The sequence below is a fragment of the Garra rufa genome, chromosome 3, assembly GCF_049309525.1.
Source record: "Garra rufa chromosome 3, GarRuf1.0, whole genome shotgun sequence".
NCBI classification, from domain to species: domain Eukaryota; kingdom Metazoa; phylum Chordata; class Actinopteri; order Cypriniformes; family Cyprinidae; genus Garra; species Garra rufa.
In genome coordinates this window covers 36700658-36720500 of record NC_133363.1, presented here as the reverse complement: position 1 = coordinate 36720500, position 19843 = coordinate 36700658, and the positions used below count along the sequence as shown (strand labels likewise).

Here is a 19843-nt window from a genome sequence, read left to right as displayed (position 1 = left end):
TTTATTCACATAATATTTGGACTTTATTCTCATAATATTTGGATATTATTCTCAAAATATTATGAGTTTAATCGCGTAATCTTAGATTTTTTATTACCGCTGTCATACTTTTGAACTTTATATTTAAAAAAAAAATTGAACAGCGCAACTGTTTTTAACCAATTTCGGGGAGTAACTAGTTACATGTAACAGTTCTACATAATTTAATTATAAAATAAATGTAACTGTCTGTTACAGTTACTGAGGAAAAAGTGTGTAATTAAATTGCAGTTACTTATGAAAACGTTAATGATTACAAAGGGGGTTGCATCTGAATATTTCTTGTATTAATATTTACTATTTCTTGTTATGATTTTAAATCTGGATTTAACCTCAGAATGATCTCAAAGTAAAAAAGTTTGTGGTGGCTGTGTGCTTTAAAATTAAATGATTATAAATTTAATACAAGAGATGAAGGATTTTGAAAGTTGGTTTGATTACTTCTGTTGTCCTCATTTGATAAAAGCGTCTGCTAAATGACTAAATCGAAATGTAAATTTAAAAAGTAATCACAAAGTGACACTGAACAATAGAGTAATGGCTAATGAAAATGTATCTTTGCCATCACAGGAATAAATTCAATTTTAAAATATATTCAAATAGAAAACAATTCTGTAACAATATTTCACAATAATGTCATTCTTTCTGGATTTTTGTTCAAATACAGCAGTAAAACAGCAGTATCAAGACTGTTGTTTGTGGTAGTAGCTAGTTACTTAAAACTTACAGGACTACTTTCTTTGGCCATGTGTTAGACTGCAGCTGTGCGAAATATCTGAAGCAAGACATGCAAACAACATAGATTAACAAAGACATGCAATATATTTCTACTCAAAACACTGCAGCCATGATGAGTGTACACGCATGCAAAGAAATCATCAGAACATTCTCAAAACCAACGGCCAAAGAAATCACGGCCACCCAGTCAGTAAGCAACAGTTCAGCTTTAATGAAAGATTTTCTCTTGGCACAGGTTTGCTATTAAATAAATAAAGAAATTATTTCCATCCATTTATATAAACTAAACAAAAAAAGCATGAAAAGTTATTAGGAAAAGTCACAAATGATCTAGGGTTCGGGTGTGGCATGAAATGCTACCACATCGTGTTATTTATATACAAGCACCTCCATGAATCATTTGCTGTGAGTCTGAGAGAATGTGTCGTCCTACATACTCAATCACACTTAAAATCACAATAGAAATCAAGAAATGTTGCAAGTACAAATGGCACTATACAAAATAGCCGCTCATTCAGATAAATAGCGCAGAATCCGTTTAGCCGTCGTCTCACGTCGTATTTACAACCATTCAAAACAGTATCGGATAAACAACACTGCAGGACAACAATGAAATCATATAAATGAATCCACTGTGCATTTAGATGTGGTCAGTGGTGTGTTTACATTTTTTTCAATTTCTAATGATGCCATGGGTGGTTTTTCTTTTTCTTTTAGCAGCAATGCATGTTTAAAAAATGGTCAGAATCATTTAAGTGAATCAGGAGTGATAGAATGATAAAATAAGAGGCAGAGCTAAGCTCCGTATCACACATTCATTCCCCTGCAAAACCGAGTGAAGATTGAGTGTCGCTAACTTACTAGCTGCGATGAGACCACCCTGAAACTGCAGGTGGGTTTTCCAGAGATTAGTGTGATGCTCTCACATTTCCACCGTCCTCCTGAGCAGAAGAGTCAGATGATCTCACTCTAAACATATCAGCAAGTCGAACAGGTTCTAAGCAAACATAACGAACTTGTCTCATCAATGACAAAATTAATTTTTTATTCAACTCTTGTCTACCCAGACAGCACACGTATGTTTGCAAGATGTCTGTTAAAGAACTCCTGATCTGGAAAACATCTGCTGTGTACACACGTCTAACAGACGTCTTTTAGATGTCAGTTTTACATACATTCTAAATTATTACCATCTTAAAAGACATCTAATATATGCATATTTGACATCTGATAGGAAACGTCAAATAGATGTCTCTGTGATGTACGTGTGCTATCACGGTATATAGAGGCCAAAAAAGTCCTTGCAAGTGCAAGTGAACACTTCTGTAGCTTTTAATACTAGTTTTCTCCGTGTATAAAATCATCAAAAAGAAAAATGAGATCAAATATATTAACAAACCTTAAGTATTAAAACACCTGCTGTGAGTTTCAACGCACGCCTGCTTTGCAGAGTTTGAACGAAGGCTGTTGTGTTTCATAATCTTCTGTAGTGTTGGTTTCAGATGCACATGCACTCATTAACTCTCTGTCAGTGGGGTATTGGTGAGTTATGGGAGGACTGGAGACTCCTAGGCGGCGATACTGTCATCCTGCCCCTGAGGAATGAGACAGCTGCCATACACACTCACACACTCACTCCCTCTAGGTGACTTGGGATACATCAAACCTAAAATAGATTCATAATGTACTATTTAAACGCTGTTTAAAACTGCTGCAGGGGAACAGATGAACACCTAATCAACCAGATTGGTTTTCTCGCTACCTACCTCAACTCTGCCAATACTGAGCTAAAGGCACTACCATAGTGTCTAAAAGATCCTAATTCAGTCTTGGATTCTAAAAGGAAAAAAAAACTCTAAATGCTGATTTTGTATGGCAAAAAAAGAACAACTTCAATCCAGTGGTTTACAGCTGCCTTCAAAACTGTTAATATCATCTTGTCAAATCAATGACATAAATGTGAAGTGAACCTGAGAAATAAAAATAAAATTTTTCCTTGGCAGCACAGTAAAGTTCCTTTACACTTTACAACTTGAATTGTCTTTGTCTGAATTGATAAAAAGGAAAACCAAACAAGCAAAAGATACAATATCAGGTATAATATTGTGTCATACAATATAAACTGTATTCAACGTTTTCCAATCATTAGATTAGACCCATTTTGACTTGCCATAAACCTGACAGGAATATGTTTTTCAAATAAATTACTTTAACAAGCTTCAAAACATTATTCTACAATCATCAGAAGATTATTTTAAGATCTCATATCGTCTGATACACATAATTACACTATAAACTCTGATGCCTAGTGGTCTTAGAATGCAATTAGCTTAAAGTTACAGGGACAGGAAAACACCAAAAAAACATAATGACTAGAAATGTTTCAGTAATAAAGCTTACAATGAAGTTAAATCTGATACATCTTGACATAACTGCAGATTGGTGGCATATCACAACAGACAAACAAATAAAAAATAAAATCTGAATAATAAAAATTATGTCAATAATACCGATAATCATAATAATACTAGAGGTAGCAGCTGATTATGATGCTCTGTTTTCTTCATGTCGATCGGTAGAGTGTAGTTCTCATACTGTCCTTCAACAAAGTCCTTTTTGACAATTCGAGCGTCTTTACTGGCTCTTTTATGTACATGTGTCCTGTATTGCATTTTTAAAGGTGTTGATTCAGATCTGTTGTTTCGGAGAGAGAAGCTCTTCATAGATAAAGTGTCTCGAATGCAATGGCACAAGAAGTGCTTTTCAAGTGGTCTTCAGTGGAAAAAAAAAGAAAAAAAAGGATAAGTGTAAAAAAGACACCTTAGGCACACATAGATGCACAGATTGGGCACATACATTCTCTCTCACACACACACACACACACACACACACACACACACACAATGTAAATTACAAAACCAAGGAATTGTATTCCTTCAAAAGTGGTTTGACGACTCAAAATTCTTCATTTAACAGGGCTGACCACCTTTTCAATCAAACAGACCAATCAGAATATGAATTAGGAGAGGGAGAAAGATAAAACAAAGAAGAGAAAAGTGAAAGATAGAGCCCTTACGTAGTAAGTAAACCTCTCCTGCTGCCAAAGACAGGACTAAATACATCAGCACACATTCAAACCGACTCACACAACCTCACACACACACACACACACACACACACACACACACACTTATATATACAAATGCGTACATATTGTCTGCCACTTTGGCATGAACATGATGCTTTGCATCCTTCTCTGCCTCAACGTGTCCATGCAAACAGATTCGACATCATTCGATATGATCCTTGTTGTTTTTCTTATTTAGATCCTTTATGTAGCCATCTGTGTTTTACTCTTCAGGACTGATAGAAGTGATGATAATGATGGTGGTGTTCATGATGATGATGATGCTCGTGTCGCTGGACCACCTGAGCTAGTCCTCCTTCATATAGCACCAGACTGGGCAGATCCCTCACATGCTCTTTTTCTACCACTGGGCCAGATGTCACGGTGGGCCCAAGAGCCCGATAGTGCAGGCCTTCTTTAGGCCTTTGCTTGTGTCGTCGGTAGGGGCCTGAGCTTTGGTGCGGAGGGGTTTGGTTGGGGACCGCTGGGGGAGGGGGCGCTCCTCTTCTTATCACCCGACCGGCGGAGGGCTGTGTGGGTGGCGTGCGGTGCGTTTTGGGGGAACGGAGTGCGTGTGTGTGCCTGGAGAGGATGGCGGGAGGATCCGTGGAGATGGTCTGTGAGCGCCGATGGTGAGCGGAGTGCACGTGGCCATTCTCGGGTTCCTGAGAACGTGAGCGTGTCTGATTGGACGAACGTGTGGTATGGTTGGGTTTTGCTGGTTCTGTGGCAGGAGCTGCTAGAGGAAGCACAAAATAATTTGTTTTATAGGCTATTATTGTAAATATGTTTCATTAGTATAAATAATAGCATCTTAAGCACAAAAACAGTCTTAAAGATTAGTTCAATTAAAATTTCCTGATAATTTACTCATCCCTATGCCATACAAGATGTTCATGTCTGCCAACGTCATGCGTGACGGGGACACAGAGATAAAGCAAGACGAACATTTTTGGTAAAAAATATATATACATAAAAAAAAAAAAATATATATATATATATATATATATATATATATATTTTTTTAGAAAATGACAGATCGTTTTGCTAGATAAGACCCTTATTCCTCAGCTGGGATTGCGTAGAGCCCTTTGAAGCTGCATTGAACCTGTTGACCCCCACTGAAGTCCACTATTATGGAGAAAAATTCTAGAATGTTTTTCTTCAGAAACCATCATTTCTTTGCAATTAAAGAAAGAAAAACATGAACACCTTGGATGACATAGGGGTGCACTGCAAAAAAAAAAAAAATAGCTTATCTTAGTTAATATGAATCTTTTTTTCTAGTCAGAATATCTAAAAATTCTTAAATTAATATGAATTCTCTAGATATGCATATCTTACATAGATATGATGTAAGATTTTTAATCTTGTTTTAAGCAGACTGCACTTGATTAAATTTTTCCCTTAGAAACAAGACTAAATATCTTATGGGTTGAAAACTTTTGAACACAATGGAGATCTGTACATTTTTCTTATTTTATATTTCTTTATTTTTCATTTAGTACTGCCCTTCAGAGGCTACAGAAAATAGTTACATATTGAAGACAAAATAAGTAAAATTGACCCTGATCTTTAAATTTAAAAAGTTTTCACCCCCTGGCTCTTAATGCATGATTTTTCTTTCTGGAGAAGATGAATCTCAGAATCATACAGTCATTGTTGGAAAGGGTTCAAATACACAAAAATGTTTCAAAACTAAAGGATTTTTCTTAAAAACAGCAGGCAGTTTAACTGTTCAGGACAAACAAGGAACTCAACTATAACAAAAAAAACAACAACAACAAAAAACCCGCTGTGAATCATTCAGGTAAGAACACAGTATTAAGAATCAAGGGGGTGTAAACTTTTGAACGGGGTAATTTTTATCAATTTAACTCTTATTTCCTTTTGTGCACTATATGTAAACATCTTTCATGTGAAATATCTTATTCAGGTCAGTACTAAATAAACAATAACATGCATTTTGTATGATCCCTCTTATTTTTGGTAAAACAATGAACATTTTGCAGATTCTGAAAGGGGGATGTAACTTTTGACCTCAATTCTACTTTTATTAATTGACAATTCATGTTCGTTCATAATACACAAACTAATGTTATACAATTTAAAATGTTAAAAAAAGCATATGTAAAAATTTACATTAACCAGATTGTGTGTGGCTCTAAATGAGGAAGCTCTGTTGGATCCATTTAAGATTGTACCTGTTCCAAAGCGTGATGTGTAGTTTTCAATGCCGGCCAAGTCAAGGTAATGGTTTCTTCTCTCTAAGTTCTCATCCACACAGTTCCGCTGGCAACTTTGCTGGTTGTGGTGGTCAGCATGGTATCGCCTAATACAACAGCATGATATTGTCATGAACTATTGTTTATTATTAAGATTCAACTGTGACATTGTAGTTTTACGGAACATTTACAGACACTAATGTGTAAAAAAACAGATTTACATGTGATGTGGTCTGTTTAAGTAGATTCATTTTATAAGTACCTAAGAAAGGCTCTTGACTTTTTCTCTGAAGTCTTGGAGTCCTCAATGCACTTTTCTCCCTTATGCTTGGGATGGGGAGTGTCTGATTGGGAGGGAGAGAGAAAGGGAGAGGGAGAGAGAGAAGAGGGGGTCTTTATCAAAGAGAACGGCGTTGAGTTGCACAGCATCACACACACGCGCACATATACTGCAGCAGCTTTAAAGACCAACCAAAATAAGAAAGAAACCTTTGTTCCCTGCTTTCTATTTACTTTGAAGGTTCATAAAAGAAGAAAAAACAACAATGCTTCATTTATTCTATTTTGAACCTCAGGCCTCATATAAATCTAAAAAACACACACTTGTGAATTTGCATGAAAACAGCTGCTGTTCAAAGGCTCTTCTCTTTCAAATACGTGACGGGTATAAATAGCCCAAATGACAGCACTAAACAAACAGAAACACTTCTGTTTCTTCAGAGTACTTTCTGTTCTCCATCACATTGTTTTTTTTTTACCAAGTAACACAGTTAGAAAGTGGCTAAATGTGGATTTATTTATTTTTCAAACAGCAAAAGACTATCTGAGCGAAAAGGGATAAGATGGCACTTTCCAAAAGGAATCCAAAAGCTCAGAGCTGCAGAGGTTTGGGCTTTTTCTTTCTCTCGTCTTCTGCCTTTGACTATGAACTCATCTTACAAGAGATGCAATGACATGGAAGACAGGGAAAAGGAGGAGGGCAATAGTGTAGGAGACAGCATAACAAGAACTTAGAATTGTTCTCCAAAAAATTCTGTCATCGTCTACTTGCCCTCATGTCCTTTTTTCATGTTTTGTTTTTCTATCATAATGGAACACAAAATGTGGTATTTAACAACATGTCTTGTCCAATAAAAATTAGACTGTCAAGTTAAAAAAAAAAAAAAAAACATTTACACATCACATTTATCCATTTCAGTCTAACCATCACAAAAAACTCTTGTGACAATGGCTACTTTTATAGTTTCTTTTTTATCAAATCTGATTGATCCAGTTATCATTCAATATCACTGTATGCGTAAATATTCCAGTAAACTCCCTTTGGTGCTCCATAGAGAAAACAATGTCATACAGGTATGGAACAACACATTTTTTGAGCAAACTCTCCTTGATATCCCTTAACTAATTTTCTGTTGTTCTAAGAAAACTCTCTGTGTACCTGTGTTGGTCTGGGTGCAGTTCCTCCATCTCTGGCTGGAGTCTGGGGCAACGGAGAGCTTCACCCTGAGGGTCTTACTGCTGCTGGGGGAGTGATTCACTGATGCGTCCACCACCTCATATATGGTGTGCAGTAGACTGGTAATGTCCTGGACGTATGGAGAAAAATAACATGAAATTAAGAGATCTTCACTGACACGAGGTGTCGATTAGTCTTTTACATGCTGTGCAAGCCTGTGCATGATATACGATAAGATACATGCATTATTCATACTTCATGCACAGACATGTCCATAATAATGTCTTAATCGGAGTCTCCTAAGCCTCAGGGAAGGAAGACAGATGATGCTGACAGCAGTTGAGAGCGCATGTGCACACAAACATGAAACATGCTATACATCTGAGGCTGTTTAGCATGTGGAAATGAAATGCAAATGCAGAGCAAATATGAAGCTGAGGAAAACAGGAACTGTGTGGCATAGCGATCTATTTAGTATGTCCCGTTAGTGTTGACAAAAGATATCAATCACTGTCCTGAGTGCACAGATGTCCCCGTCTTACCTCTCTCGTGACCTTGCCATTGTTATCGAAGTCGTAGAGGGTGAAAGTCCACTCCTGCCTGTTATCTTCTTCAACTGATACGGCACACTCCAACTCCTGATTAATAAACAACAATGGATAATCATTGTTTCAGTAACACGTTTAACAGATTTTGTTGATGTTTTTTTTTTAAAAAAAGAAGTGTCTTATGCTCACCAAAGCTGCGCTTATTTGGTCAAAAATACAGTAAAAAAGCAATATTGTGAAATATTACTACAGTTTAATATAACAGTTTTCCATTTTAAAATGTAATTTGTGTATGTGATAGCAAAGCTGAGATTTCAGCAGCCATGTGTCATGTGATCCTTTAGAAATCATTGTAATATGCTGATTTGGTGCTCAAGTAACAATTCTGATTATTACCAATGATGAAAATAGTTGCTGCTAAAAGGGATAGTTCAACTAAAAATGAACATTCTGTCATCATGTTGTTCCAAACCTATATGAGTTTCTTTCATATGCTGAACATAAATTAAGATATTTTAAAGAATGCTTGCAATCAAACAGTTGATGGTCTCCATTGACTTGCATAGTATTTCTTCCCCTACTATGGAAGTCAATGGAGACCAACAACTGTTTGGTTCTTCAAAATATCTTCCTTTGTGTTCAGTAAAAAAAAAAAGAAACCAGTTTAGGTTTGGAATGACATGAGGGTGAGTCAATTATGACAGAATTTTTATTTTTAGGTGAACCAATTCTTTAATATTTTTGTGGAAACCGTAACACATATTTTTCAGAATTCTTATTTATTGTAAGAAATATTTTGGAAACTTCTAAATGTCTTTAGAGTGACTTTTCAATGTACTTTTAATGCTTTAGTCCTGGCTGATTTAAAGTATTAATTTCTTTTAAAAAAAGCCTCTTTAATATGTATGTGGGTCAAAGATGAAAAAGGGTTTAAGCATAAAAATAAGTGTAATACTGCTTTAAATTGTTGTTGTTTTTCCAAAAATAAAATATTAAAAAGTTTTCTGTTTAATTTAATTACATTTTAGTTTTTGTTTTTCTGAACAAAAAATAAATACCTTAGATTTTTCCTTAATTTACACTAAAATGTTATTCAGTGCAACACTCTTTTTAGGCATATTTACAAAAAAAAAAAAAAAACAGTTTATGACATGTTAAAAGACATTACTTTCACCCCAAATACTAATTAGTTGTAATTCTACATTTTTAAAATTCGCCACTAACCTTTTGCCCATTTGTCAGTCATTTTTTTTTTACTCATTTAAAACACAATAAAATGTATTATGCTCAAATTAAGTCAAAATAAGCATGCTGTTTGAATTTTTCAGAAATATTGTGTTACACTGAATGACAATGTAACATTATTTCAACCAAATATTTTTTAACATTTTAAACCTTAAAAGTAGACACTGTACTTACATTCAATGTGCTTTCTATGGACATAAAATCACTTTTGTAAATTTATTTTCACAGGGACATCTTAACGTCTTTGACCCATGCACGTTTTATACTGACCTCAAACTGTAATTGTTTGTGTGGGCCGACAGTGGCAGAGCCTTCAGTGTCTTGCATTCTCTCTTCTACACTACAGCTGTCGGTCTTCTCAGGGGGCAGGGCCACTGCAGGAGGGCACACATTCACATAATGATAAGGAAACATATAATATATGTAAGAAACATGTTCAGTTACAGATGGTAGTAGTATTTGACTGGTCATGGGATCCGGTCAATGTAAAAAAATGGCTTTTACTGACCACTAATATGTCTTCATCTCATGTGACTGTACCTCATTTTGAACATCATTCAAAAGTGCAATTAATTTCTTAATTTTTAATGAGGGGAAATGTACTAAAATAGAGCTTTATGAGCACATATATGAACTAAATAGACAGATAAGAGAGAAGGGAAAGAGTTCAAGGAGAATGCCTAGGAAAACCCCAGCTATTTTTGAATCAGTCACAGTACACTGAAGAGACATGTAGCATCATATTGAGACATAGTATGGGACATAAATCGTCAGTCATAATTTGCTAGCACACCCTGAATATTAATCTCAAAAGTACATGTTCCTCTACACACTGTTATAGTCTTGGAAAGCATTGATGGACGTGTTGCACACACATAACTCATGTCCACAACTCAATTCAGAAGTATTTTTTGTGCAGTGGCAGCGTTTTCACAATGGATCGCCCGAAAGCAGCTTTACAAAGAATAGTGTCCCACATCCCCCACTAAGTGAGCCAAAGCCAACAATGGTGAGGCAAAACTCTCTAAGATGTTTAGGCAGGATGAGGAAGAAGCCAGAGGGACCAAGACAGCAGATCAAAATGTAAGCAGTTTTAATCGTGTGGCAGTATTGACGTCAATAATGTTAAACGTCACTGGTTTCTCGAATGTAACTTAACTGATCGGGACATGGCAAGTTCAATATGTTGCAACTGAGATTTGGGTTCTTTGGCTGAAGGCAAGATTTTCAGTCAATAACCACTTTGAGTTTTGTGTTTCATTTGTGCCATCATTTGTGCTTCAGCAACAAGACAAAGAAGATTTTTTGAGTGGTCTATCCCTTTAAAGGAGAAGTTCACTTCCAGAACAAAAATGTACAGATGATGTACTTATCCTCTTGTCATCCAAGATGTTCATGTCTTTCTTTCTTCAGTCGTAAAGAAATTGTGTTTTTTGAGGAAAACATTTCAGTATTTTTCTCCATATAGTGGACTTCTATGGTGCCCCGAGTTTGAACTTCGAAAATGCAGTTTAAATGCAGCTTCAAACGATCCCAAATACGGTTGTAAATGATCCCAGTCGAGGAAGAAGGATCTAGCGAAACAATTGTTTTTTTGATTACAATTTATATACTTTTTAACCTCAAATGCTTGTCTTGTCTTGCTCTGCCTGAACTCTGTTTTTTCCAGTTCAAGACAGTAAGGGTATGTCAAAAAACTCCCTTCTCATTTTCTCCCTCAACTTCAAAATCACCCTACATCGCTGTTTTACCTTTTTTGTTAAGGGTGTTTAATCTTCTTTGTACGTTCACTTCGCAAACACTGGGTCGGTACTTCTGCAGCGATCTAGGATGATTTTGAAATGATTTTTGAAGTTGAGGGAGCAAATAAGATGGGAGTTTTTTGACATACCCTAACTGTCAGAGTTCAGGCAGAGCAAGACAAGACGAGTGTTTGAGGTTAAAAAGTATAGAAATTGTAATAAAAAAATAATAATAATAACCAATTGTTTCGCTAGATGTGACCCTTTCTCAGCTGGGATCGTTTACAACCGCATTTAGGATCTTTTGAAGCCGCATCTAAACTAGGGCACTGTAGAAGTCCACTATATGGAGAAAAATCCTGAAATGTTTTCCTCAAAAAATATGATTTCTTTAAGACTGAAGAAAGAAAGAGATGAACATCTTGGATGACAAGGGGGTGAGTACATTATCTATAAATGTTTGTTCTGGAAGTGAACTTCTCCTTTAAGTGCAGACTATGGGAAATCAGCTCTGTGGCTGGCTAAAGCTGTAAGTCTAAATGCGTAAACAGGCCTAACTGCTGCCATCACATCCTAAGGCCAGGCTTCAGAAACATCCTCGATATCCTATTTGTGTCTACGACTGAAATCACAAGGAAATTTAAAGCGAGTCGCCGAGAAAGACGGAGTCTAACAGCGGGCCGTCCTGATGTAGAGAATGCCTGTCAGGATTAATCCCGAACTCAATACCCAAATTTCAGAGGCAGTTTGTCTCTTTGTGTATTGTGGGTAATAAGATGGAGATGTTTTAAACGAGAGCAGATCTAACGCAGCTCAGTGAGGACACGGCTCAGCACCAGGCTGGGTCCTGCAGGCTAAATCCTCCCCCCTGCCCCAAATCCCTGCGCTTTGAAGTTCCATTCTCAAACCTTTTGGCCCAGGATCAGTCCGTCTGTAAAACAGAATCTCTAATTAATTAAGCAAAGTCAAATCTGAAACAGTGTTTGTTGTACGAGCCAAAAGGATAGGCAGACACAACAGTATCTCTCTCTGTCTTCTCTCTCTCTCATTCACTTCTCCTCCGCTGATCCGCTCAGATCAAAGAGGACCTGTCTTGTCCCTCTGCAGCGAGAGGCAAGGGAGGATGAAAAAAGAAAAGAAAAGCACCAGAGGATGAGAGCAGTCGTCCCAGGGAGCTTTTACAGGTTTTTTGGAGGGAAACAGCGTCAGATCAGGGCTTTTGATCAGGGCCAGAAACTCAAAGGCAACGCTGAGCTCCAGGGCCAAAGCCTGCTTGCCAGCCAGCTCACAATATACAGGAGCTGTTTATCTAGAGGACTAACAAATGGTCACAAAGAACTATACACACACGCACACACACACCATACACACAAAGGAAGTGCTAACTCTCACAGCAATAGTCAAAGTCCTTCCCCACAGAGTGATGAGACAGCCAAACCCACTACAGAGCTCCGGTGACGGAGCTTAAAACCGCGCTATACAACACAGAGGACAGCTTGGCAGCGTCCCAAAGGTGGCTTTGAATCTAAAGGTTCACCTGGAGTTCAGAATAAACTGTGTGGTGACTGGTTAATAGCTAAAGCCCAGTGTGTTTCCTCAGTGTGGACGTCTGGTACGGGCTAAAGTGCAGTAAAACTGTAACAACAAATGATCATTTTAAATTCCTTTGTCAAAACTTAACTACTGCTATGAATTTCATTTTCGAATTATGACATCCTAACAATCCAGTAGGTTTAAGGGGAACTTTGAAACTACATTGCTTCTATTAAAATTAAAAAGTGGTCTATACTCGACTGTTTTTTTATCAAGAATATCTTTCTCTTTTATGAATTTAAAAACACTGGTAAATGACCGCTGTCTTCTGTCTGTGTATGTGCTGTAATAAGACATGCCATGCCGTAATAAGATCCAATTCCAGTGGTACCAGACACGCAAAGGCTACACAGAAAAAATAATATGCTGCATACAGGATACAGGGCACATAAAAAAAAAGGGCTGGGAAAGCCATGATTGAATTCTAGTAAAATGCGAAAGAAATTGCAATGCTTGGACAAACCGCTATAGAGCTGGTGTCGCTATAGAGTTGAACCGGTGAATGCGGATTACAGGTTTTATAGAAAGAGAATGGTGTGCGTCAAATCAGTTGCTGAACACAAGAGCCAACGCAAACACAATGACGTGAAATAAAACGTCACTATGTTTTAAAGAAGAGTGGCTAATTAAGTGCTGGAAATAGCAGATGATGTGCACAGTAAAAAATCTGAGATATTTACAGTCTACTATTTTTATAGATAACTATAAAATAATTAACGTTCACATTTTTTAAGAATATTAATTGAAAATATTTGTTTTTATTATATTATATTATATTACATTATATATTATATTTATTATATTATATTATATAAGTCTAATAATTAATTGACCGTAAAAAAAGGAAATTCATGAGCAATCATATTGAATTATATAAGCCTACTAAATAACTGACCTTAAAAAGTGAATTCATGAGCTATAGCTGCTTTATTTTTCTTGGTAAGTAATACAGCACTGTAAAAAAAAAAATCTCAGGGTCAAATCATCAAAGGTCAAATCAAATATAAATAACACATTAAACTTTAAAGTTAAACACTTTTTGTGTGCACTGTACAGGTCTGGTATAACAAATGTTTTTGCTCAGGTGGCTAAAATGTCGCCTTACAATTCAACTTCTGACTATGAGGCAACAATAACACCACAAACACCTAGCCAATCGAATCTCTCCTTGCCTCACCTTTGACCTACACAGATATGAGCGGACCACTTTTAAGCATGCATAAGCTGTAAACATTGTTTGTACAGGAATCTGACCAGTTATAGCCTTTTGTTGATGACCTTCAATTTACAGTCAAATGATTAGATTTTCTTGCCTAAACCCGAGATAAAAATCTTGATCCCAGAAGCCGATGTTTTCATTACTACAACAAGCGGTGGAATACCCTTATCTGATGCTAGACAATAAATCTTTTAACATGCTACTATGAGTACTATGAGTAATTTGCAAGTTATGACCTTTAATTTACAATCAAATGACTCAATAAAAATTACGAGATATAAATCGTACTATGCCAACACGGTGCAAATGATTGTGCAAACAGAAGAAATAATGAAAGTGCTCTTCATATAAGAGCAAAGGAGAGATCAGGAGCTATATGCAAGAGAACATCAGCTGCTCAGGGGATACAATGAGATACTTTACCTTCTAAACGATAATGTTCATCACTGATGCCTTCAGCATAACCTTCATCCAACGGGTCCTGCAGAGACAGAGAGGAAAAGAGAGTTAGGCCTCTTCATTAGAAAAAGACTAAGATGATAATATGTGACTCTGGATCACAAAATCAGTCTTAAGTAGCACACGTATATTTGTAGAAATAGCCAAAAATACACTGTATGAGTCAAAATTATACATTTTTCTTTTATGGCAAAAAATCATTAGGATATTAAGTAAAGATCATGTTCCATAAAGTAAATTTCGTACCACAAATATATCCAAACTTAATTTTTGATTAGTAATATGCATTGCTAAGAGATTCCTTTGGACAACTTTAAAGGCGATTTTCTCAATATTTTAATTTTTTGCACCCTCAGATTCCAGATTCAAACAGCTGTATCTCGGCCAAATATTGTCCTATCCTAACAAACCACATACATCAGCTTTCAGATTATGAATTATGACTGGTTTTGTGGTCCAGGGTCACATATGACATTTATCAGAGAAGGAACAATGCCCAAAAAAAAACAAAAAACAAAATTTGCAATTTATATTATATCCCCCACCTGAACACATCACAATGGGTTTGAACATCTACAAAAAAGATGAATGACTAGAGTGACTGAAAAACCTACAGAGTAATAGATAAAATTGATGCAATCTTGTCTACACATCCCATAACAGACAATGTAAGCAGGTGTTCATACCCTAGATACTAGAAGTGTTTCATCAAAGATATTTACCCACGCTACACACGCAAAAGCAGCCGTCTATAACACTTCTGTCATGTTCCAAACCAACCATCACTCCAGAAGAAGACTATTGTCTCAACACACCTGCTACCTTTGTCTCATTTCAACACTCCAGCTGTCTGCATACTAACAACTCATTTCTCTGGCCCAAAGACTGACCGTACTGCCTCCGCTGAAGCTCTGCAGCTGTGTGCGTGTACTTGCTGCTTCTGCCAATGAGGAGCCGCTTTGTCTTCATCCACACTAGACAGGCACACTAAACGTCTTGCTGTAGTGCCTCAAGCCATACACTGGCCGCAAGAGACACAAAGCTGCGCACACAAACACACGCGTTCACCATAATGCTCGAGAGGTTAGCCGACAGCATGTGAGGGGAACGCGCTAATTATGCGTTGTCTGGATGATGGATGGGCTGTATTATAAATATGAGTTCTTCTCAGTGGGTTGAAATGAGAATCGGTCAGCAGAAATTCTCCTACTCCGAATTTATTTATTTATTTTTTCGTTCTCTCTCATTCAAGGTCAAGTTGGCCTAAAGCAGTACTTGGCACTTTCAAATGAGTGTGCTGAGTTTGAGAGCGTGGATACGTGGCTATGTGTTGTTGCGCAGGACATTGAGGGCTGTGAGAAACTCACTAATCCTTGAACTTCACCTCTAAGTGGCGTTTAGCACAATCACTGTGGCGTCTGTCCGCCCCTCTCAGTCACTCTTAAAAAGCTCTATAGAGTCCCACTCACCCCCATATATTAAAGCCCCCTTTTTTTTGCTTCTCTGCTTCTGTTTTCTCATCCCCACCACTGTCTACTATGTGAAAACGTCTCACACAATTCTGCAATAATGGTAAACATTTTTTTATTTAAATATGGCCTTTCACAAACCCAAAAATGTTTCACAAATACAACAAAAATACGATCAAAAACATGTAACAATGAGCAAATAAATAAAAAGATTACATTTTAATTTTAGAAATACAGCGAGATTAAATCTCACATAGATACGACCTGAGTATGAGTAACGTTACTAGTGAGATTAAAATGACATTATTCACATTTAAAAAATAAACTCTGCAAGTATAAATTATTAGAGATGCACCGATTGATCGGCTAGTGATCGGAATCGGACGATTTTTCGCATGATCGGCCCGGATTGGTGAACGGCCGGTCAATTTCTCCTCTTGCCGATTCCTAGCCGATCCCTTTATTGCCAGCGGCGCATGTAATTACGTCACAGCCACGCGCGCGCACTCACAGTCGCGTGTACACATGTCTTTGGTGTGAGTGAAGATGACACAAAGATCGCAGTTTGTAACATTTATAAGGCTAAATTCAACGTAAGGGAACAACCACGAACCACGCGCTTGCTTAGCTTGGCTGGACATGTGGTAGATCGCGCCCCCCGCTCTGCATATTTCTGCATATCTCCTGGCGCGGATTAACGCACAGGCTTACATAGGCTGCAGCCTAGGGGCCTCACGTGTTCAGGGGGCCTCGGATTGGCCAGACAATTTTTTTTTTTTTTTTATACTTAAGTGCGAACCAGGCACGGCACGGCGCAGGCAGGGACACCAGTTTGGATGGGCCAGACCAATTGTGAACGTTAAATTAAAAACGTTATCTAATCACTGTTTAACCTAATAAAAATTACTGACTAATATACTGTTAAATTATCTGTGACTATACATAATATACATTTTAATAGCTTGCTCTTTAAATATTTTGTTGCATTGTAAAAAAGTTTCGGTGCATAGGACGGACTTCGCGATCGCTCTCCGTGGTTCTGACCAAAGAAGAGTGCTTTGGAATCTCCATTAGGTATCATAAGCATCATTCCTGGGCTGCGGGGGGCACCAAAAAATCTGGGTCGTGAAAAATCATCACGACAGGCTACTAGTATAAATAACAAATAAAATATGTCTAAAGCATGTTGATATACAAAAGCAATATAAAGGTAATATAGGCCTAGACCAAATTAACGGAGAAAAGGTGATCTCCTGTGCGGCCCTCTCTCCAGTCTCCCTTCCCCACCAGTGATGCGCGGGTTGATCCAAAATGAGCGGGAGGCTGCGGTTACCCGCGGTTACGAGTCATCCAAAAATATTTCTAATGTTATTCGGGTCGCGGTCGGTCGGGTCGTTTGAAATAAAGATGCCAATTAACCCTTTGTAATTCATATTGTACTAGACACAATTTTCTTTGAAATACACAGACCTATTTAACTTTTGAATGTTAAGCGTTATTAACTGTTGAATAAAGCTGAGGCGGAACAAAATGCCCGATTCCCAACACGCTTAACTGAGCAATGCCATTGTACCATTTTATAGGCTACTTTTAAACGTATATAGCTCAGTAATGTTAGTTTTATGTATTTTCTGAGAGGGGGTGGGATTTTTGTTGGGAAAGACGGGTTAGAGACGATTAGACTGGATAAACACATGCAGCACGTTAATTCTTAAGAAAATGGTTTTCCTAATAAATATTTTGATTATGTCCAATGCTTCTCTTTCTTTTTGGAATTATTAGACACATGTCTTTTCAAATGCCTAGGTCTGTTTAATTTCCTTAATTATACAATTTCTAGCACTATTTTTAAACGTTTATTCAAGCAATAATATATAAATTATCTCAAATATATGCTTGTTTAAAACCAGGGATTGAAAACGAATTCAAAGGGTATTTTTCTTTACATTTCCAGAGAGCTAAACGAACGAAATTAAACATTACTTAATAAATGTAAAGCACTATAAATTCGTTTAAAACAACTATTAATATATGTAAAATAATATTATTTGAAAACTTCGTTTTGAAGTGCATTCGTTATGTTTGTATAAGAAAATTCGTTAACCTAGCCTATTAAGTTGATTTAATATTCTTTATAATTTTTTAGAAAAAGTTAAAAGTTAAGAAAAAAGGAGTTCGCTTGTAGTGTGTATATATATATATATATTTAGGGCTATAGGCTAATCTTTTTCTCAACTTTTATTACACTGTAGATCGAAATAAAATAATTCTTGATCATATTTAACATCGGAGAATCACTGACATAATTTAGAGTAGCCTACTTCGAAAACGAAACTATTTAAATCTGTATAAAGGAAAGACAAAATAAACCACAACAAGAAAAAATCTGTATTTTTCTTGTAATCAAGAACATTTCTTTTGACAAAATAGGGCTGGGTTGGAAAATATGTGACATCATTATGTTTTTTTAATTTAATCAATGTTGATTATGAAAGTGAGCATGCAGTGAGCATGCAGCATGAGAAAGATATGATACATCATGAGATGTGCAATATGTCTGGAGACATGGGTAAAACATTTTGACCACTTCATTAAGTTTTGTTTTGTAGTCTCTTTTTTAAAAGATTTTCGTTTTGTATGAATTGTATCTTAATTTTGATGTTTTATCAACCAATTGCCTGTGTTTAATAAATAACAAGCAAATATATAGCAGACAATGTAATAAGGCGCCGACACGATCAGTTGCATTGCATGTGAACTGGAGGGCGCCGAAACTCAGCTTGTGCCTCACAGATTTGAGAAATATAGGCTATCTATTATAGAAAGTTTGAAATGTCTACTTTTAAACGAAAATATTCAAAACTAAAATAAATAGGCTAGCCTTCTCTCTGAATATGTAATCATATGAAATGTGCGTTTCTCTCTGGCGTTCATGGTGAGACCACATCGTCAACTTCATCTTTGCTGCGACACAGAAAACACCAGTTTATTAATAAATAATTAAATGTCTCCTTGTGGTCTGCGCTTGAGTGCGGCTATATTACGTAAACGCTCATCTATCGGGTATATAGCCTAAGTAATGAAATTAATATAAAGGGGCGATTTGTCCACGAATGGCTTGAATGAACAATTAGTTGACTTTAGTCGGAGGCAGCCCTTATTCCACATATTTGCAGGCCATTCTGGGTTGAGCCAGCGACCCTGAGTGGAATGAGCAAGCGGAATATTCAGAATGCGCTCTCCGCTCACATGCTCTGATCGGAACAAAGACGAACCAATGTCTGCTGAACTTGCGCAGAAACAAAGACAGTTTAGACATAACCAGTTTTTTAAAATTAACTTTTTAAAACTAATATTTAGACTATTTTAACACAAATTATGAGCTTACTGCCGATTTATTTTTTTTATAATTCTTGACAAAATTAGAATATATTAAAAAAATTTTTTTTGGGATGGGCCTGTTGAAAAGGCGGTGGGCCAAAGTGGGGGGGGGCTCACACATAGATCAGCCTAGGGGCCCCTGACAACCTTAATCCGCCCCTGCATATCTCTTAGTTAACACTCCTGATTCAGATAACCCGCTCGTTAGAAGTAAGCTCCGTGAATGAACTGTGTTCCGATTGACATGGTGCCTGCCCAGTGTTCATTGCTCCCTACTCCCTGAGCAGGGGAAATCCGTTGACGTTTACGTACTACACTTTCATTCATTCACATATTTACGCTGCGCCACTGCATACAGCGTCTTCACACACTAATAGTTTGAAGCGATCATATATGTTCCATTGGAAGGTAATTTACGTGTGCGCGACGTGAATTTAATTTGTATTTATTTACAGATGCATTTATGTTACACTTCTCTAGTAAGTTTCATCAGTGTATGAAGACGCTGTATGCGGTGGCGTTGCGCAAATATGTGAATGAATGTTACGAAGTGTAGTACCGCTGGATTAACTGGTGACAAGGCAGAAATGCTTCTCTTTATC

General features: G+C 36.9%; 1 protein-coding gene across 2 annotated transcripts in view; it reads right to left on the bottom strand.

Annotated features, from left to right (window-relative positions):
* Positions 1-2861: 2861 nt before the first annotated feature.
* The window catches only part of nkd1 (NKD inhibitor of WNT signaling pathway 1), a 27791-nt gene continuing 10809 nt past the window's right edge, over positions 2862-19843 (bottom strand). The window contains exons 4-10 of one of the 2 annotated variants that reach the window (XM_073837035.1): positions 14356-14413; positions 9649-9752; positions 8128-8223; positions 7568-7715; positions 6392-6473; positions 6109-6236; positions 2862-4640 (exon numbers count right to left, since the gene is read on the bottom strand). In XM_073837035.1, the coding sequence (XP_073693136.1) occupies positions 4135-4640; positions 6109-6236; positions 6392-6473; positions 7568-7715; positions 8128-8223; positions 9649-9752; positions 14356-14413 (1122 nt within the window). In that variant the 3' untranslated portion in view covers positions 2862-4134. Of the gene's footprint in view, positions 4644-6108; positions 6237-6391; positions 6474-7567; positions 7716-8127; positions 8224-9648; positions 9753-14355; positions 14414-19843 lie in introns of both variants that reach the window. The other variant, XM_073837034.1, reaches the window with a different exon arrangement.